General features: G+C 56.6%; 5 protein-coding genes across 5 annotated transcripts; 4 read left to right on the top strand and 1 right to left on the bottom strand.

The window, feature by feature from the left end:
* Positions 1-330: 330 nt before the first annotated feature.
* Positions 331-1,377, top strand: GCG54_00008662 (Phosphoadenosine phosphosulfate reductase; the record flags this gene model as incomplete). The annotated part of the gene is made up of 1 exon (XM_045408623.1): positions 331-1,377. One exon carries the CDS (start codon positions 331-333, stop codon positions 1,375-1,377), a length of 1,047 nt encoding a protein of 348 aa, XP_045266366.1.
* Positions 1,378-3,629: 2,252 nt separating this feature from the next.
* GCG54_00008661 (tRNA wybutosine-synthesizing protein 3) lies at positions 3,630-4,790 on the top strand (the record flags this gene model as incomplete). Its single annotated transcript, XM_045408622.1, has 2 exons — positions 3,630-4,163; positions 4,257-4,790. 2 exons carry the CDS (start codon positions 3,630-3,632, stop codon positions 4,788-4,790), a joined length of 1,068 nt encoding a protein of 355 aa, XP_045266365.1.
* A 270-nt stretch (positions 4,791-5,060) lies between these two features.
* On the bottom strand, positions 5,061-5,809 carry GCG54_00008660 (MICOS complex subunit mic19; the record flags this gene model as incomplete). The annotated part of the gene is made up of 3 exons (XM_045408621.1): positions 5,061-5,441; positions 5,615-5,672; positions 5,754-5,809. 3 exons carry the CDS (start codon positions 5,807-5,809, stop codon positions 5,061-5,063), a joined length of 495 nt encoding a protein of 164 aa, XP_045266364.1.
* A 7,022-nt stretch (positions 5,810-12,831) lies between these two features.
* Positions 12,832-14,715, top strand: GCG54_00008659 (Ferric/cupric reductase transmembrane component 7; the record flags this gene model as incomplete). The annotated part of the gene is made up of 1 exon (XM_045408620.1): positions 12,832-14,715. One exon carries the CDS (start codon positions 12,832-12,834, stop codon positions 14,713-14,715), a length of 1,884 nt encoding a protein of 627 aa, XP_045266363.1.
* A 1,760-nt stretch (positions 14,716-16,475) lies between these two features.
* On the top strand, positions 16,476-19,891 carry GCG54_00008658 (2-isopropylmalate synthase; the record flags this gene model as incomplete). The annotated part of the gene is made up of 5 exons (XM_045408619.1): positions 16,476-16,639; positions 17,838-17,970; positions 18,026-18,052; positions 18,105-19,682; positions 19,739-19,891. 5 exons carry the CDS (start codon positions 16,476-16,478, stop codon positions 19,889-19,891), a joined length of 2,055 nt encoding a protein of 684 aa, XP_045266362.1.
* Positions 19,892-22,593: the final 2,702 nt, after the last annotated feature.

Here is a 22,593-nt window from a genome sequence, read left to right as displayed (position 1 = left end):
CCTTCCCGCCGTGTAAGTGTCCCTCCTGGTCCTCCGAGCCCGTTCCTCATAAAACAGTCTCTCGCCTTCCTTCTTTCACTCTGATCCAAATCTGATCTCACTTCACCCCAGACTAGCATCTTGCGTCATTTGCTTTTCGGTTCATCTCTTTCATCTCTTTCGACAAGAGCCGTCCTCAGCGAGTACACCCCGGGTTTTCAACATCACACCCTCACACAGCAACACTCACCATATAACCCCGGGTTTTCACCACCTCAGCAGCAGCAACCCCTCCTCCTCACCCAACCCTTCTGCCCTCTTTCACATTCACATCCTGACAGCACCTTCAACATGTCGTCCGCTGTTGAAGCTGCCACCGCGACGTCCTCCGTGGCGTCGTCCCCCAGACTCAACGCCGTCGAGGCCGCCAAGCTGGACCAGCAGGAGGTCGAGTCCGGGTACGGCTCCGCGACCGACGCCTCGTCGACGTCGTCCTCCATCGCAGCCATGCCGCTCATCTCCCTCACCCAGCCCCACCTCAAGCACCTCAACGACCAGCTCGAGGACATGCACCCCATCGACATCCTGCGCTTCTGCCGCGTCATGTTCCCCAACCTCTTCCAGTCCACCGCCTTCGGCCTCACCGGCCTCGTCACCCTCGACATGCTCTCCAAGATCCAGAAGGAGAACCCCGCCGCCGCCAACGTCGACCTCATCTTCCTCGACACCCTCTACCACTTCTCCGAGACCCACGCCCTCGTCGACCGCATCCAGCAGCGCTACCCCAACGTCAAGCTGCACGTCTTCAAGCCCTTCGGCGTCGACACCACCGCCCAGTTCGAGGCCATGTACGGCGCCCGCCTCTACGAGACCGAGGCCGAGATGTACGACTGGATCGCCAAAGTTGAGCCCCTGCAGCGCGCGTACCAGGAGCTCGGCGTCGCCGCCGTGCTGACCGGCCGCCGCCGCTCCCAGGGAGGCGCGCGCGACAAGATCCCCATCATCGAGGTCGACGACGAGCGCGGCGTCGTCAAGATCAACCCGCTCGTCAAGTGGTCCTTCAAGCAGGTCCAGGACTACATCAAGACGCACAACGTGCCGTACAACGACCTGCTCGACCGCGGGTATAAGTCCGTCGGCGACTGGCACTCGACGGTGCCCGTCAAGGAGGGCGAGGACGAGCGCGCCGGCCGCTGGAAGGGCCAGCAGAAGACCGAGTGCGGCATCCACAACAAGAAGTCGCGCTACGCGCAGTACCTCGAGGAGATGGAGCGCAAGGCCGTCGAGGCCAAGAAGGCGGCGCCGTCGTCGTCGGCCGAGGCTGAGAAGGCCGGCCAAGCTGCCGTCGCGCCTGTTGTCAAGGCGGAGAAGGAGGAGCAGGCCGTCGCGTCGCTGTGAGCGTCATGTCTTCCGGCGAGAGCGATTTTCTTTTTAACTTATAATGACCTGTACATATGATGGCATGACGGCGTTGAGATTTTGGGAGCATAACTAAAAAGGGAAACGGCACGGGACAGCATGCGGGCGTTCCGGATGATGGGTTTTCAAAGTCATAGAACCATGATTGTATCTCGCGCGTATCGCGGATACCACCCCAGATCCTATCAGATTAGATGGGAAAACATGAAATAAAATGAAGAATTCATGAAGACGCCTTGTTTGCTCTTGAGTGTGAAAGTGAAGTGAGGTGTGCGGGTGTGATGTGCGGCTCCATCCATCCTGCGTCCCGCTGAGACCCCGCATCCGGGACAAAAGTGGGTACGGGTGACCACGGCTCATAGGATGCTAACAGTCCAGAACGCAAAATGCACGAAATTATGTTAGGTCACTGACGTCCCGTGCCAAAAAGCTTATTTTGGCATCCACGCAAAGCTGCTCGTGACCTCCTTCCCAATCTTGCAGTGTCATTGGATGTGAGAGCCAAAGGATCTATCGTTGCACAAGATGTTTGCCCATCCTCCTAGGACCTTCGAATGAGGTGGTTTGCAGATTGGACCTGTATCGATCGCGTATTAGGAATCATTGGTCGTATGATCTTTGAAGCAGTTGGTCCTAAACGGATCGACGCAGCTGCAAATGTTAATTAGTTTTCAACGGTCTGTTATTTAATCTCGAGGTTCCTTGAACCGTTTTCATCGGCGCAATATTGTCTGTGGCTGCTCGTCAGTCATATAGCCACGCAAAAACCTGTCAGTGAGGAGGCCGTTGAGAAAGACAACGCAATGCATGGCTGAGAGGTTACGACTAGCCAGGTTCTTGAGCAGAATATAACATCAGGACTTGCGTTTGTGGTTTTTTTGTCTAATGGAATCATGTTGAAGGTTACTAGCACGAGGACGACGGGAACAGTAAATACCGGAATGAGCAGCTGTTGCGACATCTGTAATGGCTGTTGGAGGTAATCAGGCGAGTGGTCGGTATCGAAGTTGTTCCCATTTCAACACGTTTGAACTCTACTCGGTCTGGGCATAGCGCATCAGGCATCGCTAAGCCTTCTGCCGGATGAACAATAAAGTCACCAAGCGAACTTCCTGGGCGGACAAGCTTTTTTCTCTGATATTCAGGTTGGTACTATACCAGCTATCACACAACACACCGCAACTCGGTATATCATAGCCGTCACATCATAATAATACCTCTCTATCAGTGTTGCTACCACCGGGTACGGCCAAGCTCTCATGCAAGGGTCCATAATGACTTAATAGCCGTGTGTCCCGGCGATCCGCGGGCCTTAAATCCGCCCAGAATAAGATCAAAGCCTCTGAACTTGTGCTCATAATGCCAGTGTAAGTGCTGCACGATTTGTTGTGGGAAATCTGATGGTGTCATGACTCATAAGTAATGGTGTTATTTCAAAGTACGTTTTCATTGAGTTGTGGTCGAAAATTCACAACACCTCACTAAGCTGCTATAAAGCGAAAAGGAAGTTCTTTTCGACCGTACCTTGCATCAAACTAGGCGATCAGACTCAAAATTATTCGCTCGACATCGTGGACTGCCATCCGCTACCGTTCCTGGCTTCAAGCTTGTGTAAGCTCACGGTCAGCCTCGGATGGTCCAAGTCGCGTTCTCATTCTAGTTCAAAGGCAAACGCATAACACATAACAACTCAATATATATAAATTGAAAGGAACTGCTCGTACTAACGGTTCCCGGCTGCTCGGTGCCTCAAAACCAATCAAGCACGGCCTCATATCCAGAGAACCAGGTCACGCCCCCGGGAGGGTAAGACCTTATATTAAAGCCACAACACACGCACCGCGAGATAGGCTGATTTCTACAAGATATCGTCTGCTCTTTCGGTTCCCGGGATGTAACATCGGAGGGTAGGACAGCGCGTTGAAAAGAGGCTTGGTTCCGGCTCGCAAGCGGACAGGGCACCGTGTTTCAGTCGGAATTACACACGGTGCATGTACGTTCCGCAAACCACCACACACAATTTTCGCCAGCCACTGCGGGAACCTCACTTACACGGCCGAAAACAAGGTACGACACCAACAACAGCCCTGCATCAGACGATTGACAGGAACAAGTCTCCCGTCCACCCAGATTAGACTGCTCGGGTGCTGTCCCCGTGACCGCTGCACCCCGCATAGACAAACACACACGCATACAGTCACAACCACTCACTCCCAGGACAGGCACGAATCATGGCACCACAGCAGCGGGCCCAACTGCCCTCTCCGCCCGCGAGCTTCACGGCGCGCAAGCACAAGATTCTGCAGCAGCTGAGCGTGCCCGACGCGGAGTACACCGACGCTTCGCCCAAGGGGTCCGTGGACGTGGGCATCCGCGAGCTGATTGGCGAGCTCAACGAGCTGGACGGCTTCGTCACGACGAGCAGCTGCGCGGGGCGGGTGAGTGTTTTCCTCGAAGGGAAGAGGAAGGAGTCTTCGTCTGCACAGGAGGGTGGTGAAGCCAAGGACGGCTCGACGGAGGGTGAAGACGCTGCTGGTGCTGCGTTTGCGACGATAGCTGGGCCGGGCGGGAAGGGCGGCGGCGGCACGTGGTTGTTTGTATCGCACGATCCCATCCCTGGGCCGCATGATGAGGACGACAGGCTGCTGAGGCTGCTTGGTCTCGTGGATGAAGCCGAGGGGAGGAAGGCTGGACCCGGAGAGGCGGGAAGCACTCAGTCTGGGCGAAGGAGACGGCGGCTTATACACTTCAAGTTTGAGCCCATGGTATGTTTGACACCCTTCACTCACACGCAGTCATGCACTCGCTCCAAATCTCCCAATACTACCTACCCGCAGCTTGACTAACCACCCCCTCAGATCCTCCACGTCCTCACAGCATCCCCATCCCACGCCCAGCTCCTGCTCAAATGCGCCCTCGCAGCCGGCTTCCGCGAGAGCGGCGCCCTGAACCTGCTGCCCGCCGCATCATCCGCCGACGACCAGCAGCCATCCGTCACCCCCATCGTGGGCGTCCGCACGATGGGCCTCGGCCTCGAGTCCCTCGTCGGCTACGTCGACGACTCCAACGACACCCGCCACTGCACCGTCTCGGCGGACTACCTCCGCACCCTCGTGGACATCGCCAACGAGCGCTTCGTCGAGAACGCGGCGCGGATCGCGAGGTTCCGCGCCGCGCTGCAGGACGCCGTGGCGGGACCGCCCGCGAGGCTGGGCGAGGGCGGCGCCGAGTGGGAGGATGCGGCTGTCAGGAGGGAGCGTAAGAGGGCGGAGGGGTTGAGGCGGAAGGAGGAGAAGATGCTCGCTGCTAGGGAGAAGGAGACGCAGCGGGCTTCCGAGGGTTTGGTAGACGACGCTGTAGACCTGCCGGAATACCAACTTCATGGGCTTTGATGATGATGCATGACCAAAATTCATTTCGCCATCTATACACTTCTCTTTTTTATCTTGCCGCCGCACAATGTGTTGTACATCTCACCTTCTCCCTTTCTCCCCGACGTCCAATGGCGTCTTCCTCCCCTGATCCATCACAGAAAAAAAAATTGAAAACGCAAAATAGAAAGATGGATTATCAGGGATAGAAAAGACCCCAGCCGCTTGACGTCCCTCCTGCCCCTCCTTCCTCCGCCGTCTACACCAGCATGTTTACCGCCTGTCCTTTTCTCACGAGATGATCTTCTCAACCCAGCCCTTCTCCAACCTCTTCACCTCCTCCTTGAACGCCTCCACCTCCTTCCAGCAGTCGAGCGGCCGGCGGTCGTTCTCGCGCAGGCACCGCACGACCTCGCCGCGCGCCTTCTCCACGCCCTCGGGCAGCGCGCGCACCTGCTTGCGCTCCGCCAGCTTCGCGCGCAGCGCCTCGACCTCCTGCTTCACGCTGTCGTGGCTGCGCTGGCCCTCGGGCGCCGCGGCGGTCTCTTCCGAGGCGATCTTGTCGTGCGCGAGGCGGAGGGCCTCGGACTCCTTGGCCTGCAGGCGCTTCAGCTCCTCGGCGACGCGGCGCTGGATCTGGAGCTCGGCGAGCTGGGCGCGGGAGGCGTCGGTCTGTGAATTGGGGGGAGGGAGTTAGCTTTGGGAAGTACGGAGGGGGGTGTTTTGGAGGGGCTTTTTTGAAATCGCGCAGGGAAGGGTGCCGAGGCGGCGGGCATAGAAACGGAGCTCGGAGGGAGCAAATTTGGTATCCTGGCAGGTGACGAGAGTAGGAGAAGTTGATTTACCTCTGGGCTGGACTGCAGCTGCTCGACGAGGTCGTGCGAGATGCCCGAGGGCGCTGGGCTGCGGGCGCGGGTTAGCTGGGTTTGTTTCCCTGCACCGACGAGCAGACCGGTTCGGGGGATGGATTGGGAGGGCACTTACGCCTTCCACAGGTGTGGCGGCGTGTTGGAGGACGGCTTGGACTCGCTGGCACCCATGATTGCGGCCTCAATGGCTTGGGGGAGGTGACTTTGATATTGTTTGGCGGGCCGTGATGGTATGGAATTTTCCGGAGCCGTGAGAGCAGCGCCCAGGCCAGGTCCCGTCGTTGAGCTGGCACAGCTCCGATGGGCCGGCGGTTGTTTGGCGCACGTGACGGGCTGCGGTGATGGCAGTCTTAGTCATCCAGGCCTTATGTCAGCAGACATCTTCAGGCTTAGTAATTTTGAGCAGACAGCTGGCAGAGCACGTCAACGGCCAGCTGGCCAGGATCTGCCCTCCACAGCTTCTGGACAGCCTTCTGGAAGCCTTTTTTGATAGCGAGCACTAATAATTCTCAGACTTGCTGCCCGCTGTGGAGGTCTCACGTCCGTCGGTGACCCCCGCGCACTCCCACTACCCGCCTCTTATTCAACGCACTTCATCACCCTCATCTTGTTTCAAGGATCGCGGGCGACTTGAGAATGGGCGGAGATATGGGAGGGTCTCCAACATCGCAACTCGCAAGGTCTACGCGGTCAGCCTCGGCTGGGCCAGATTTTGACAGGACGGTTATCTCGGTGAGATTTATTTTTTCACGAAGAGAACCTGGGAAGGATTGAACCTGCACAGGATTGAACCTGCACCAAGCGAGAGGTTCGCACCTAGATCTCTTCCTCGGGCCTCTCCAAGCGAACTCTCTCAATAAACACCCATTCCCCCCGAAGGAAGGCCAAGCATCAGCATGGGATGTTGCCAAGAAGACGACAATATCGAAAAACAAGATGGCGGCTCAGCAAGGTCTTAAACCCAGCCAGTCGCAAGACACCCAAGAGGCGGCAGAGAAATGAACAGACCCCCAATGCTTAAACAGAGGACTCGGCGGGAAATCTCACGAAGAGGCCGCATATCTCGGCTTCATCTGCACGTGTTTGGCAGGACAGCCCGCTGGACCTTGACGGTGAGATACGCAGTAGATGGTGCTAATGCATGCCATGCCACGCCCGCCTACGCTCACCTGAAGCGGACGGGGCGCCAGCAATATCATTGAAACGGCTGGCCACCGAACAAGCAAATGACTTCATGGGTCGCGCACGCTGCAGCACGCCCACCTTTTCGCCCGCCCAGGCTGGCCCCGGCCAGGACCCAAGGCGGCTCGCTTCTGGCCCTCTCTGTCTCTCTCGGTCCCAGGCGTTGTGGTTGCTGCGGCCACTATGGACGACCCAGCCAGGCGGTTTGCGAACTTGCAAAGGGAAGAAGGGCCCCACGATGGCCCGCGATGGGAAGGGCAGAAAAGGCTCTTTTCGGAACTCGTCTCCGAGAACTGCGGGCAGGGAGGGCCGGGCTGGGCTCATTTGTTTGCGACGGCGCTTGACGAGGGACTCCCCCGCTGGGAAGAAGCACAGGGCCCCTCGTCGGGGGCACGGCTACACCGTCACATCCCGCAATTTGTCTGCGGCCGAGGCCAGCAGCACTTTCACTCAAAGAGGGCTGTTCTGTCCGCTGCGAGAACTCCAAGTCAGTTCGCGGGCAGGTGGTGACAATATGAAGGAACGGCCATCAGCCGCGGTGGTAGGGAACAACCCTTGTCGGCAGACCGCTCCGCCCTTGGTGATGGTGGGGGCCGGATCTCTCCCTTCTCTGGATTTTTGCGAATCGTCTCCCTTTTCAGATGCGGGTTCCTCAATTTTGGCGTTATCTTCAGTGTTGCGACCGTTCGGAGTGTTGCGAGGACAGGGGGTCGATCTGATGTCGATGGGGTTGTTGGTGTTCTAACCCAGACAACAGCTTTGACTTTTGACAGATCAGACAGGCCACACGGACGTCTGCGAACTGCAGGAGTGGCAGGTGTTGCACTTGCAAAAGTTACCCATTAGTTGCGAGTTTAAAATTCGCCCAGGGGCGGCGGGCGGCTGGCGACACCAACAGGATGATCTGTAGATTGTTCGATTCTGATCTCTCGGCGGCAGGGAAGGCGCGTCAGCGTTAGTGATGGTGATGGGAAATGCCCAGATGTGGTATATGAAAGACGCCGAGTGAGCAGAGATGAGGTGAGTGGGCGGCATTGACCGACGGGATGTCCTCAGATGTCGTCAAATGAATGCCACGGCTCAATCGGCCGAGAAGCACGGCACAGCATTATGGCTGAGACGGGTCCGTTGATTGAATGGTGAGGGGCTTGCTTCACATGCTGCGAGAGTCTGGCGGACGACTGGTTCTCCCAACTGTCAAAGAATTTTCGTCATCCCCCCCTCCTCCAAGGGATACCATATCCGTCGGAGCTGTCACTTGAGCCCATCTTAATGACACCTTGGAACCGAACGTCAGTTGCCGTGTTTTCCAGCTTGCTGCTCCACGGAAGGGAAGGATTGAGCAAAAGATGGGTACGCGGCGATATCTGCGCATCTTATGGCGCCCCGTAAGGAATGCGGTGCACGACGTCCGTGTCACCGGTTCCCACACGCACCACCGGAATTCGGGAGCCCTTCTTCTTCCAGACGGGAAACAGGACGCACTACGCAGGATCGAGCGTAGTGTCGTCTCGTGTACGCGTTGCAGCCGGAGTGCGACTGGGTACGGATATCTTGGTCGGATCTTGGGGCACGCAACGTTGGGCCTCGTGGCGCCCGGCGCAACGGTTTCCTTCTGTCTCTGGACGGGCAGCGTGTCCCAGACAAGGGACCCGAGGGGCCGGACGAACGATGGAAACAATCGAACAACCCTACCCCGAGATCTTTCCCTTTCCCCCCAAAGGCCAAAGGGGACTCGGACGAGAAAAGGATGGACTGAGAAGCCAACTGGTCTGTGATGTCTCTCGCTTCGGAATAATCGGCTGTCTAGACTGGCCGATTCCAGTGGTCATGGGCCAACAAGTGTGCAGGTTCTTGACAATGGGGTTTCGAATGGCTGCACGGGGTGGACAAACGCAACGGTCTGGACGGGTGCCTCCCAGCCAATTGTTGGCATGCCGCTCCGGTCATTTGGGCGTGCTCCAGGGCGGCTGGGCGGTGGATGAGAGGCCCAGAGAGGCCCAGAAAATCGACCGAGAAAAAGACCAGCAAGTCCTCGGTGACCCCTTGAGGTTGTGCATGTTGGTCATCATTTCCATGCCATGTGCAGAAGCATGGCATGTCGGGTTCAGGTTCAGGATCACCCATCCCCACCGAACGAACAGAGCAAAGGATTGGCTACTCGTCTTGGCTTTCTTGGTGTTCTCGGGTTGGCACCTGGCCATTGGCTCTGCGCGGCCGAAGCGACCGCTCCCCCGTCCCTGTTCATCCGGTCTTTTCCCCTGTCATTTGCTGGCAGGCCGCAGTCCCCCTGGGTGAACCCGCCAGACAGCGCTGTCAGTTGTCAAGCCCTCTCGCCGTGCGCTCGCCTGTGGTCCAGTCAGCGTGCAGCACACGGCGAGCTGACGGAGGGGACGGAGTCAGGAACGGCGCAGTTCTGACCAGTCGAAGGCCCCAGGGGCCAAGACGATGGCGAACAGCCCGGCAAACACTGGACCATTCAGACTGCGCGTTTGGCCAGGGAACGCGGCCAGGTGAAATCGGCCAGCAGCAAGCCACAGATGCAGTCTGCCAGAGCCAGTCAAACCGAGAGATGCCAACCAGTCAGCTGTTTCGTGTTCCTGATTTTCGCCAAGCACGCGGTGGTTCTCGTGCATCCTGCAGTGCTTGCTCAGGATGCCAATTCATCTTTGGTTTCCTCCTCAGTTGTGGACGACTGCTGACGGGAAGGGGTCCTGTCTCTGATCATCCGATTGAGCCGTGCTGGTGCGAGACCATTCGTCACGGAGGATTCAACGGCGCAGAATAGAGACATCCGATCCCTTCTTCATTCCAGCCAGTCGTCCGATTTGGCAAACAGTCAGCACTCAGACATCCAGTTACAGTTTGTCCTACTTTGCAAGATGCGACGACGACGACGGCAGCCTTCGCTTCCCGGAAGAACAATTAAGGTGTAGAGAGGCGAGGGAAGCGAATGGAAATCATGGTAATCAGCAAACCCAAGCAGCCAGGGGAGACCCCTCCCAGCCTCAGCGAACGGTGACATTGGATCTTGGTGATTGGCAACAAGGGATCGCCGCTCGCTGTGTACCTGTCCATGGATTTTCATAGTACAACCCATACACCTAATAATGAAGAGGTACAGGATGTACGTATCCCCTGTCAGTGCCATCCCTGCCTGTCCGGCCCTTCCCTGTTGGCAACCCCTCCTTTCCTCGCCCACTCGAGTCTTGGGCAAAGTGCTGGGCCTCCCACTTTGGCGGCTGCTCGTTGGACGGCGGATTTGCTTTGCTTGTCCTGGCTCTGGTTGTTCTCTTTTCTTGCTTGCCTGCTCCATCTCATATCTCCGCCAGGGTCATCTGTTGGCACTGGCGTGAGCAGGAGCCGATGCGTGGGCCGATGAGCAAGGCGCAGTGATTCCATTCCAGCTCACTGAGGCGCGGGATTGGGTTAGACTGACGGCGAGATGGGCAGATGTTCTCGCGACATCCATGGGAGGAGCGTCCTTTTCGGGCTTTTGGCAGCCAGAAGGACATGCGCGTCTGAATATGTATGCTACAGGTGAACACGCCTCAGTCCTTGGGGTTGTTCGTATCTGGAAGCCTGGAAGTAGCACGGAGAGTATAAGCTGGAATAGCCGCGCAGAGGACGAAAAGGGGTACATGGCTAGCGCGCCGCGTATGTACGGCAACGCAGGTACCTAGCGGCGCTGCCAATGCCCTGCCTAGCCTTATCTTTGCGTAGCGCAGACCGTAGACGTCCTTCTTGGAGACGGTGGAAGGATGGAAAGAGAAGATGGACGGATACTTGCCGAGCCAGCTGAGCCAGGCAGGGCACCGATGTATCTTTCTCCCGGAGACGCCTGTTAAGAACGATTCGTAGGCTGCGAATAGATGGCCCAGGCGATCCAGTCATTCCCGTTCGTCCCTTGCACGCCACCCATCAGGGGGAATGCACCCTGCCCTCACCCTTGACGGCCCTCCCAGCTAGCCAGCAGCACATGCAGTCCAGGCCCCCAAAAGAGCAGACCCAGTGAGGGCCCTTCGAAGGAGACTTGCAGAGGAACTAAGAGGAGCCTCTCGGCGGCGCTACCGTGGGTCCCCCGGCCTCCTCACGGCACGTACATGGCATAGAGAGACAGAGAGAGAGAGAGAGAGAAAGATGTGAAGGGAAACGCCTCTCATAAAAGTACCACGGCAGCCTCTCTCCACGGCCCGGCGTGGACCACATCCCAACCACTCTCTGTTTCTCTTTTTCCCTTCCCTCGAGGATCGTCACTGCTGACCTATTTTCTGTGAGACCCCGTTTGCTGGAATTCGACTATTCTTTCTTATTCGAACACCTCTTTGAAAGAAAAGAGGCTGGAAAGTTTGATTGCTTGCGAGAAAGAGACGGTTTCTGGAGACCACATCTTATTTTTGAGGAGACGCCACTGCAACGAAGAACTACGCACACACACACGCCCGGGGCATCGAGAAGAAAAACACGGCCTGGACTGGACTGGACTTGACTGGCAGATACATTCATACGGATCTTCACTGCTTGTGTTGATTCACCTGGCGGTCATTTGCATGCACTATTCGTAGTGTACCAAGAAAAACACAGCCCTCTCCGCCCTCCCGTCGGCCCTTCCACAGGTTCCTTGGTTCCTTCCCCCCTTTAAAAATACGGAAACAACGGCCGTGGCCCCGACCGACCCTGCCTCGACCGCCGACCCCCCGACCTCACCCAGGAACTTACACATCACTGGGCCGCCAATCGCGCCTTCCTTCACCACCTCACCTTGTCTCTCTCTTTTTTTTCCGCAACCCACGCCCGGTTCGACCACTTTCGCGATATTTTCGCTTCGCTCATTTCAACTGTCCCGTGAGATTCACTAGCTGAATCCACCACGCGACACTTCTGAACCAGCTTGTTTTCGGGGTTTTCATCTCGAGATCCACAGCTCGTTCCTTCCCTTCGCTAGCAACAGCTCCGTCAGAGGCGGTCTACACTCGTTTTCTTCCCACTCACTCCCTCTTCGAGACATCACCAACGCCACAACACCAACCCGAAAAAAATTCAAACGGTCCAACGGCTCGCCTTGTTCCAGTCCATTCGTCATCCCGCAAACCGAAAAAGGGCTTTGTCAATTTTTTTTTCCTGATTCCCATAGAAGAAGGATACCCTCATTCCTTCCTCTCATTCACTTACCTTTTCTGTGTGGTTCCCCACATCACAACACACGAGGATACCGGCTTCTAGATCCCGAAAAGGACGCGGCACGAGACCCTGCGAAGCAAGCCAGCTAAGAGACGCACAAATATATTGACGTCGCTTCCGTCCCTTCCCCCAATACGTCAATCGCCAAAGCCACTGAGCCCATCATCAGCTCAGTCAGTCAAAGCTCGCCCTCCGACTCCTTGCTCGGCCAGATTCAGATCGTCCTAGCCTTGTTGGGATCGCCATCACTCCCACCGCAGCCAACCTTCCAGCGTGGAGTGAAGGAAAAAAGATCAGCACGAGGATCTCAAGCCTAGCTGCAGCTCCCCATCGCCAGACCCAAAATCCCGTCAGAGACGTGCGCAACACCACCACCTACGCACTCACCACCATCGCATCCTCTCACTCCGAGGTTGGTCGCATTCCTTGGTCACCCCAAACGACACCTGCGCCGACTGACTGCACGTCATATTCGACACACTGTGCCGGTACTTTCAAAGGCCTCACTGCTTTGGAACAGGCTTGCTGTCATCCCGGTCCACCCTTTGTCACTGGCTTGTATCACCACCACACAATGACATTGTGCCTCGACCTCAACCCCCAATAACAGTACGCCGCCTTCTCTCTCTTTCGAGCTTTGCCGGACGATTCTAGCAAACCTGCCTTTTTCCTACGTTGCGGCAACCTTGCAACAGAAAAGCCTGGACCTGGACTTGGACTACCATCCCTGACCGATCCAGCCCACTCTACTCGGGAACGACGACAAATACCCCTTCTCTTAACCACATTGACTTTGAGAGTCATCAGCAAACGACAGAAAATCAGATCAAATGGATATGCACCGGCGCAGGATCGCCGGCTTGGTGGCGGATATGATCCCCACAGCGGCACTCGTGGAGCGCTCCGGCTCGACGGAGAGCACCGATGCGGCTGAGGCTTCCTCAACCATCTCCCCCTACCACTCCAACCTCGCTGGTGTCAACCAGCCCGTCAACATGCTGTTCAAGGACACGCTCTGGCTGACATTTGGCGGCATGGCCGTCATCGTCCTCGTCATCACGATCAGCCGCATCCTCTGGGCTCAGCTCCGTCACGTCAGCGCCATGAACGTCGACGGTGACAGACAACACTACTGGAAGACGACCCAATGGAGCTGGATGCCCAGTATGAAGAAGCATCTCATGTACGCCCCCCTCTGGAACAAGCGTCATAACAAGGAGATCAAGCTGTCCACCATCGGCATTGGAACCCTGCCATCTCGCATGCACGCCTTCATCCTCTTCATCTACATCGCCAGCAACATGGTCTACATGTTCTTCCTGAACTGGGAGAACAAGAACATGTACTCCTTCTGCGCCGAGCTTCGCGGCCGTTCCGGAACCCTCTCCGTCGTCAACATGGTCCCGCTGATCATCCTCGCCGGCCGCAACAACCCGTTGATCGGCATGCTGCACGTCAGCTTCGACACTTACAACCTTCTCCACCGTTGGGTTGGTCGCATGTCCGTCATCGAGGCCATTCTCCACACCATCGCCTGGATGATTGTCCAGGTTGCCGACAGCGGATGGGAGGGCGTTTGGTATAGAATGTCGAACGAGCTCTTCATCGGATCCGGTATGGCTGGCACTATCGCCCTGACGGTCATCATGATCCTCTCAATCTCTCCGGTCCGCCACGCCTTCTACGAGATCTTCCTCAACGTTCACATCATCCTCGCCTTCTTCATCTTCCTGATGACTTACATCCACTGCGCCGTCGCCGGTCTTCCTGGTGGCCTTCCCCAGCTCCCCTGGATGATTGCCATCTTCATCCTCTGGTTCCTCGAGCGCATGGCCCGTATCGTCCGCGTCGCCTACATGAACTGGTCCGACCGCGGTGTTTCCGACGCCATCGTCGAGCCCTGCCCCGGAGAGACCACCCGCGTCACCATCAACCTCCCCCGCTACGTTGACGTCAAGCCCGGCACCCACTGCTACCTGCGCTTCAAGGACATCCGCCCCTGGGACTGCCACCCCTTCTCCGTCGCCTGGGTTGAGCACATCCCCGACCGCAATTCCCTTCACCTCGACGAGGAGAAGGCCTGCCTCACCCATATCGACAAGAAGCGCCACACGACCTCCGTCTCCTTCATCATCGGCGCCCACAGTGGTTTCACCCGCGACCTGTACAACGTCGCCAGCCAGAGCGGCCAGACCGCCATCCGTATGAGAGCCTGCCTCGAGGGCCCCTACGCAGGCCACCACTCCCTGAACTCATACGGCCACGCCGTCCTCTTCGCTGGCGCCACGGGCATCACCCACCAGATGTCCTACCTGAAGCCCCTCATCGACGGCTACAACAACGGCAGCGTCCCCACCCGCCGCATCACCCTCGTCTGGATCGTCCGCGACTACGAGGCCCTCGAGTGGGTCCGCCCCTGGATGGACACCGTCCTTCGCCTCCCCAACCGCAAGGACATCCTGCGCATTCACCTCTACATCACCCGCCCGCAGAACCCCCAGCAGATCGTCTCCGCCTCAACGACGGTCCAGATGTTCCCTGGCCGCCCCAACATCCCCCAGATCATGGAGCGCGAGGTCAGGGAGCAGATGGGCGCCATGTGCGTGACCATCTGCGGTCCGGGTGCGCTCGCCGACGATGTGCGTGCCGCGGTAAGAGGGGTCCAGGACCACGGTACGGTAGTCGATTTCGTCGAGGAGAGCTTCACGTGGTAATACACTCTCCTCCATCCATCTCCGAGCAGAAACGAATTCATCTTTGGGCGTCAACGGTACCAAGCGACTTCATTTTATTCCACGCAAAGGAAAGGGACGAACGATAAAAAGCGGCGGGGATTCTTCTTTTGAATGTTTGGTGGTTTTCTTGCGACTTCTGTTTTTTCGACATGGGTGACGATCGTTACACCTCACGGCCGCTGCGTCTCTTGTCATAATGGGCTCGCCTCCTAAACTTCTTGTGTTGTACATATTTCTCATACCAACGCTTTTTCCTGGCATCGGGGTTGGTTATCCTCTCGGGATGGGTTGGATGAGTGGAGGATTTTGGTCTCTCTCGGACTTGGAAACTTCCACGCATCTCGTTTCTCGAAGATGGGGCCTTTTCCCGCATCTCTCTCTTGTTTCCGGCTTTCCCACCCTTCGTGGAGAGGGAAAAGCCTTTTTGTCTAATTGTTGGAACGTATATATCCCCCCCACTACAGCAGACACCGGCACCAAACTACATCTCGTCCCTATCGGACATTTTGAGATGTAATGTGCTTGGTTGTACATAGCACCTGCTCATGAAGATAGAGTATAGACGAGACGTCTAAAATTCGGATTTCAAACAATCTCTTTTGCCCTTCTCTTGCTGGGGATATGTGTGATGTCTGTGCTTCCTAACTCGTGAGTGGTCATGTTCATGTTTGTATGTAATAGTAAGCCCCCAGATTGGGTTGAATGACTCTTGACGCGTCAAATTGTTGAGATGGTTGGCGGGTGTGGGTTAGAGGGACGGGCCGCGGCTGAGACATGTGGGAGTGACTCATTTCATCCGGGTCAACGGCGGTGGTTGCATGCGGTGGACTTGATGGAGGATGTAATGGGCGTTTGTCTCTCTTCTGGCGATCGTCTCGACGGGGGTATATGCACAGGAGCCGAGGTACGGGGAGGATGTTCTTGGAGTGTGGGGTGACGTGGAGGGTAGGGTATGGTATGGAGGAGTGTCATGCGAGGCTGATGACGGCGAGGAGATCGTTCTTGACGATTGGAGGGCTGGTGAGGATTAGATGGGGGATGGGTGAGTCACGGCTGAGATCGCCCCCGACGGAGCTCAGGGGTTCAAGATTTCGCGGCAGTCCCCTGGTTAGCTCGGCATGTATAGCTACAGCTTGAGGTGACTCTTGCCATATGCCGAAGCGAATGGCAGTCAATGTTTTGAAGAGTAGCGGAGGAAGGCCCGTTGGTCGAGGAGACGGACCTTCCCAGAGCTACCGACGTATACAAGACGGGAGACAGGTCTCATTTAGGGCATTGGCACATTGAATCGACAAAGGTCAAATTCTAGCTCGCATCGAGTCGGCTTAACGACGAGCATGTCGTCAAAATTGAGCTCCACGAGACGGCAACCGACGGGAGTCACACTCATGGGCTCTCCCGGGGTAGACATGCAAGGGCTCGACATGAGCGGTTCAAATACGCCCTTTGCGATTGGAAGAAGAAACGACATGGAGCATGTTGATCAGCCTCCAAGTATCATTCATCGTGGGGTAAACCGCGGTGAAGCAGCGTGGCTTGGGGGGCAGACCGATGGATGACTGACGTCTGTCGTCCGCAACAGAGGCCCACGATGTAGCGAAGCTATCCGGCCGGTCATCGGGGCTTTGAGCAGGGATGGCGGTGTCCACCGCCGACGGTTCCGGGCTGCTGATAAGTCGGACGTGGGGGAGTTGACACCGGAAAAGTTCGACGGGCCCACGAGCCGATGTTCGGACGCCATGCGGACGGGTATTGTCGGCATATTGAGGATGTCTGGTCCATGGGCGTGCTCCATTGTCGACGTTGACAATGAGAATGGCTTCATTTGCTGGGAGTGGACTGCGAAGGGAGTTCATGTGACTAAGGTGCTCACAATGTTCTCGGGCCAACGCAAGGCGGTCGAGTCAGTCTGGGATATGCAGCTCTCGACGGGTACATCAGACGGGGAAGTCAGCCGGCAAAGGTCGAGGTGAAGCTGAGGCCTGACCGACCAATTAGCTGTTGTCTCGCGTCATTAGCTTTTGGGGGAACGGGCATCAATGAGGTCGATGAATGGCGGTTTGAGGACTGAAGGGAAGACCCCGTCATTTGCAACTTGCCCCTCGTGCAGTCCGTCTTCACAGGAAAAAGCAAGGCGAGAGAGAGACGGGGTTGTTGGTGTGGTGCAATTGCGGACTGGTGCAACCCCGCCATCCGCAGCCGGCCAATGCTGCGACTTAGACCAATCAGAATGGCCGTACGTCGGACCTACAGGACGCGGGGACTGGGAATTGGGCCCCACTCCAATGACATTGATTTGGAGAAGACCAGAAAAAAAGATGAAAATTTTCGAATCGAACAGAGGTCCAATCCGATGCCAATGCGCCCTTGCGCCCTGCGTACGACTTGACGGGAGCGATCGCGGGGGAGGAATACACACACTCATCACCCGTCCTGCCGTCGCGTCCAGCGTCTAGCTGCGTGTATCGTTTGATCGTTGGCCCCGGCCGGCATACAATGCAGCCCGGAGCCATTGGAAGTGCTTGAATAAACCGGGACCGTTGCTGCGAGATTCCGTTTTATTGCCTTCTGAGATGCAAGCTTGCAGCGAGTAGCGCGGATTAGGTATGAGTAGGGGCGAATCGAATATTCAGTGACAAGTAAATTGTAAGGAACTTGGGTCGGCAGTGTACGTACTGCGCAGCCGTTTTTGGTGGTGGAGGGGGGGGAAAATAAAAAAAATCCAAGGGTGGGCTGCCTGTCATTGAGCAGCAGGTAGGTGCTCCTCCGTCTTCGTAGCCCGACTCTTTGCGACCGCGAACCTTGTGACTCAATCTTTCCCTCTCCTTTCTCCCCTTTTATGACTGCGATCTTTTTCTCTGTTGACGACTTTGCTACAAATACCCTTTCTCCTGCTAGAGAGCCTCCAATTCCAACAGGACACACTCTCTTCTCTCCCAGCACACGGAACCGATCCGTCCTTACTTACACCTCCCCCGCGAAATCTGCCCCGCACCCAGCCCAAGATGCCGATGTAGGTGACTCAATGAACGACTCCCAAAATCACATAACATGACGCTCTTCGAAACCTGAGACGCTGACAATCTGCTTCTCGTGTGCAGGCTCAAGGATCCGTCGACGAAATACAAGCCCTTCCCTCCCCTCAAGCTCAAGGACCGCCAATGGCCCGACAAGACCATCACAAAAGCCCCGCGATGGCTGTCTACGGATCTGCGTGATGGCAACCAGAGCTTGGTTGACCCAATGGCATGTCACTCCCTCTCCTCTCCAATTGATTTACACGACGAAGCCCAAGCAATTCGTGGTCTCGGCCAGTGTCAGTAGTCCAAAGTACCACCAGCGCTAACTGTTGTTGTCTCGAAACACAGAACGGCGACGAGAAGTGGCGCTACTTCAAGATGCTGTGCGAGCTCGGCTACAAGGAGATCGAGGTCTCCTTCCCCTCCGCCTCCCAGACCGACTTCGACTTCACCCGCCGCCTGATCGAGACCCCCGGCGCCGTCCCCGACGACGTATACCTCCAGGTCCTCTCCCCCTGCCGCGAGGACCTCATCAAGAGGACGGTCGAGTCCCTCAAGGGCGCCAAGAACGCCATCGTCCACATCTACCTCGCCACGAGCGAGTGCTTCCGCCGCGTCATCTTCGGCTTCACCGAGGACGAGAGCGTCGAGCTCGCCGTCCGCTGCGCCAAGCTCGTCCGCTCCCTCACCAAGGACGACCCCGCCCAGGCCGGCACGAACTGGCAGTTCGAGTTCTCCCCCGAGACCTTCTCCGACACCTCGCCCGAGTTTGTCGTCCGCATCTGCGAGGCCGTCAAGGCCGCGTGGGAGCCGTCTGCCGAGGTTCCCATCATTTTCAACCTGCCCGCCACCGTCGAGATGGCTACGCCTAATATCTACGCTGACCAGATCGAGTACTTCTGCCGCAACATGAGCGAGCGCGAGAAGATCTCCGTCTCTATCCACCCCCACAACGACCGCGGAGAGGCAGCGGGAGCTAGTTCTCTGGCTATGCTGGCCGGCGCTGACAGAGTTGAGGGTTGTCTGTTTGGTAACGGCGAGCGTACCGGTAACGTCGATCTCGTCACCCTCGCCCTGAACCTCTACACGCAAGGAATTTCACCCAACGTGGACTTCTCTGATATCAACCGCGTCATCGACATGGTTGAGACTTGCAACAAGATTCCGGTACACCCCCGTGCGCCGTACGGCGGATCCCTCGTTGTGTGTGCGTTCTCAGGATCCCACCAAGATGCCATCAAGAAGGGGTTCCAGATGCGCGAGAAGGAGGGCAAGACGAACGAGGACCGCTGGCAGGTTCCCTACCTGCCCCTCGACCCCGCCGACATTGGCCGCACATACGAGGCCATCATCCGTGTCAACTCCCAGAGCGGCAAGGGAGGTGCTGCATGGATCATTCTGCGCAAGCTGCAGCTTGACCTGCCCCGTGGGCTGCAAGTTGCGTTCTCCAAGGTCGTGCAGGACAAGGCCGACGGTCTTGGTCGCGAGCTTCTGTCGGAGGAGATCACGGAGCTGTTCGAGCAGACTTACTACCTCCGCGAGAACCCAAGATTCACGATCGTGGACTACAGCATTACCCCCGACCGTTCGCAGAGCCCCGCGCCGCCCGCGCCTGGCAAGACGCAAGACACCAAGAACCTCAAGAGAGTGTTCGAGGGTGTGGTTTCGATTGACGGAAAGGAGTACCAGTTGCGCGGACGCGGCAACGGTCCCATCTCCAGTTTGGCGAACGCCCTGAAGAGCGTTGGCATCAACCTGGACGTCGAGGATTACAAGGAGCACGCTATTGGTGCCGGTCGCGATGTCAAGGCTGCTACGTACATCGAGTGCACTGCCACGGGCACCAAGCAGAAGTACTGGGGTATCGGTATTCACGAGGATGTGGTCCAGAGTTCTCTGATTGCCCTCCTGAGTGCCGCCAGCAACGTGAGTGCCACCGTATGCTCAGACATCGAGATTCGTGCTAACAAAGACATTTGCAGTTTGTTGGCAGCCGCCCCGGTAGCCCTATCCTGGCCAAGCCCATCCCGACAAGATCTCTGAGCCAAGAGCTGGACCTCGAGCCTACGAACGGTACCAACGGGCAGACGCCGAACATTGTTGCGGCTCTGGAAGAGAAGGCGAACGGCATGTAAGGAAGGAGGTGGTAGCATCCAGTTGGTGAGGCATATGGACGAGGCAAAAAGTTTTGGTTGAGATGCATTTTCGGTGACATCAAAAATGGGACATGAGGAAGATGCTGCTCGCATGGCCATGTAAGCCCTCACTTTGGACTTGGTGGCCGATTTTTACTTGTATGAAAGGGTTGTTTTGTTTGATTCCAACGAACGAATGAAAAGCATTTGAATTGGGCATGAGTCATCCGATCAGTGCTTCACATAATGTCAACCTTGTGCAGACGGTGAAGGGCAATATTAATGATAGGGGTGAATGGGAGGTGGTGGCCCGGGCCAAGATCGTATTTCCTAATTGCCAGCGGGAAACGAAAAAGGGCCACGCTCGGATCCGGCTGCCTGGAAACCTGGATGAGCAGGATGACGTCTGACTCGGGGGCTCGGATGGGCTGTCACCCAACCACAAAACCGGTGGCAGCAAGGAAACGCGGGCGGGTAGCCTTACGCATTGCTCTCTGGGTAGGGTGAGCAAAGGTCGGCAATGACATTGACCACAGACAGGGCAAGGTAAGGCAGCGGCAGGCGGCTCGTCTCAATCTTGTTTAGCTTATCTTGCTTTCTTGTCCCCTTTCCCGGACGTCACAGTTTCTGTGTACGTGTGGTCCGAAAAAAGGAGGGGGAATGGATTGGTTGGCCTCTGAGAAGACTGCTTTTCTGCCCCCGCCAAACCGAGACTGTGTACGAAACGAGGGGCAATTTTTATCGTTTTTTGTTTAAGATGTTGGGTTCTTGTCACTTGACCTGCAGGCTTGGTTTGCTGCCGTCTGGCTGCTCTCTTTTGTGGTTTCCGCAGCAGCAGCAGATTGTTTCGGACCACCCACACACACACTTTCTCACACAGTCAGTCAGTCACACACCACACACCGTATCTTCCTTTTGGCTTTTTCTGCATCCTGCACGAGATGAGCAGCCGCGCAGCGGCAGCCCCAGCAACCAAGGACATGCAGATGCAGCCCTGGACGGGATAATTGGGAGATAGGTACTGTCCAGTGGATGAGAGTGAACGAAGACTCAGTGCGTGAGTGAGTGAGGCTTGAGTGACTCTAGCAGTTCTGGAACCCCTCCTCCTCCCCTTTCGCAGGTGTGGGGTTTTGGTCGTACCTGTTGGGGGGTTTAGCCTCACTGTTTGGTTGGTGAGCTGGGATGCGGTGGGGTCGTCGACACTTGAACCGGCTTAGAGGTGCATCGTGAGGTACAGGAGGGCGCTGCAGAGGACAGGTGGCGAGAGAGGTAGTGGATGATGGAGACGTAGCGGGGAACGGGTGTCTTTTTTTCTCTCAGGCAGAAGACGGGTACGTAGCGCCTGGTCTGAGCTTTTTTCTCTTGTGCACTGTGCCCAAGAGATGGCCGCAATAGGAAAGGAAAAAACAAATGTCCCGCATCCAGTTTGTTTTGTTTTTTTCTGCGCTGCGACTGTCATCAGCGCCTTTTTGCTGGACATTTATAGGGTAGACATCACTTGGGATGGAGAAGAAGAAGGGACTGAAGTGAGTGAATGCTCATTTTCTTCCTGTCTGTCTCCGGAGGATCAGGTCCCAGTCGTCGGGCAGCCTTTTGCAGAGTGCAGGAGTCGCATCAAAAAGGAGTGCAGGCTAGAAGCAGAGAGAAACAACCCCTCCTCGGTTTTTTGCATCAGAAGCTCTTCTCCTTCCCCACACTCATTTAACGCCATCTCGTGCCGCCCACTTTTTCGACCTAAGTCTGAAGTACCTTACCCAGCGAGCAGCGGCTCCCGGCTACATCCAGCCAGCCAAAGGACGCACTGTATTGCATAGGCCGGTTGGTTGGGCCAGAATACCTGGGCCCTTCCATTCATTCACTGTTACCCAGAGGGCAAGGTAATTAGCGACTGGACTGGGACTGGACTGGACTCCCGTACTCTGGTGCCAAAGAAAGAAACCACTACCCGGGACGGTACGGCACCTTCCTTCCCTGCCTTGTCGTGCACCTGCTGCCGCCTGGAGAAGCAGCGATACCTTCCATTCTCAACGGGCAGGCAGGTAATGAGGTAGGTAGGTACCTACCTGGGATGTCCAGTCTGTCAAGAAACTTGCCTGCATGCCATCCGCCGCTACCATACTTCGCACTGATCGATCCCCTGCTGCCCCTCCTGCCGCGCTGCTGCTGTCTCTCCCGCAGACACAGCAGAGCACCTGCTGAAAGCCCAGCAAAAGGAGGAGGAGGAACGAACCAGTCACACTGAAAGGCAACCCAGCTCCCCCGTCCTCTGATCGTCAACAACCTCGCCTGCCCAGAGGTCCCGCTCCCTATTATTTTTTTCTCCTCCTTCCTGCTGCTTTTCGTCCAAAAAGAGAGAGAGACCCCAAGAAAAAACCTGACATTACTCACAACTTTTCCCTCTCGTCTGTTGTGTTGTTGTTGCGACCAACTTATTTTTCCCTTAACCGGTACGCATCTAATTCCTTTGCCAAAAAAAGCCATCATCCTCCGTCGTGTCCCCGAAAGTCACTTTTCGACAAGACTCGTTATTTTAATACGGATACCACAGAGCAGCGAATTTCTCTCCCTCTCGCTATCTCTCACTCACCACAACAAACTCTTCCACTCTCTCACTCTCTCCGCGCCGTTGTTCGGTCTCTTCTTCTCCTTTCTCTGCCGCTCTCTCGTCTCTCTACAACCAAACAGAGTACCGCCGCCCACCC

Source organism: Colletotrichum gloeosporioides (assembly GCF_011800055.1).
Source record: "Colletotrichum gloeosporioides strain Lc1 chromosome Unknown consensus_30, whole genome shotgun sequence".
Taxonomy (NCBI): Eukaryota; Fungi; Ascomycota; class Sordariomycetes; order Glomerellales; family Glomerellaceae; genus Colletotrichum; species Colletotrichum gloeosporioides.
Note: the sequence above shows the minus strand (reverse complement) of the source record. Positions and strands in the feature narration are given on the sequence as shown.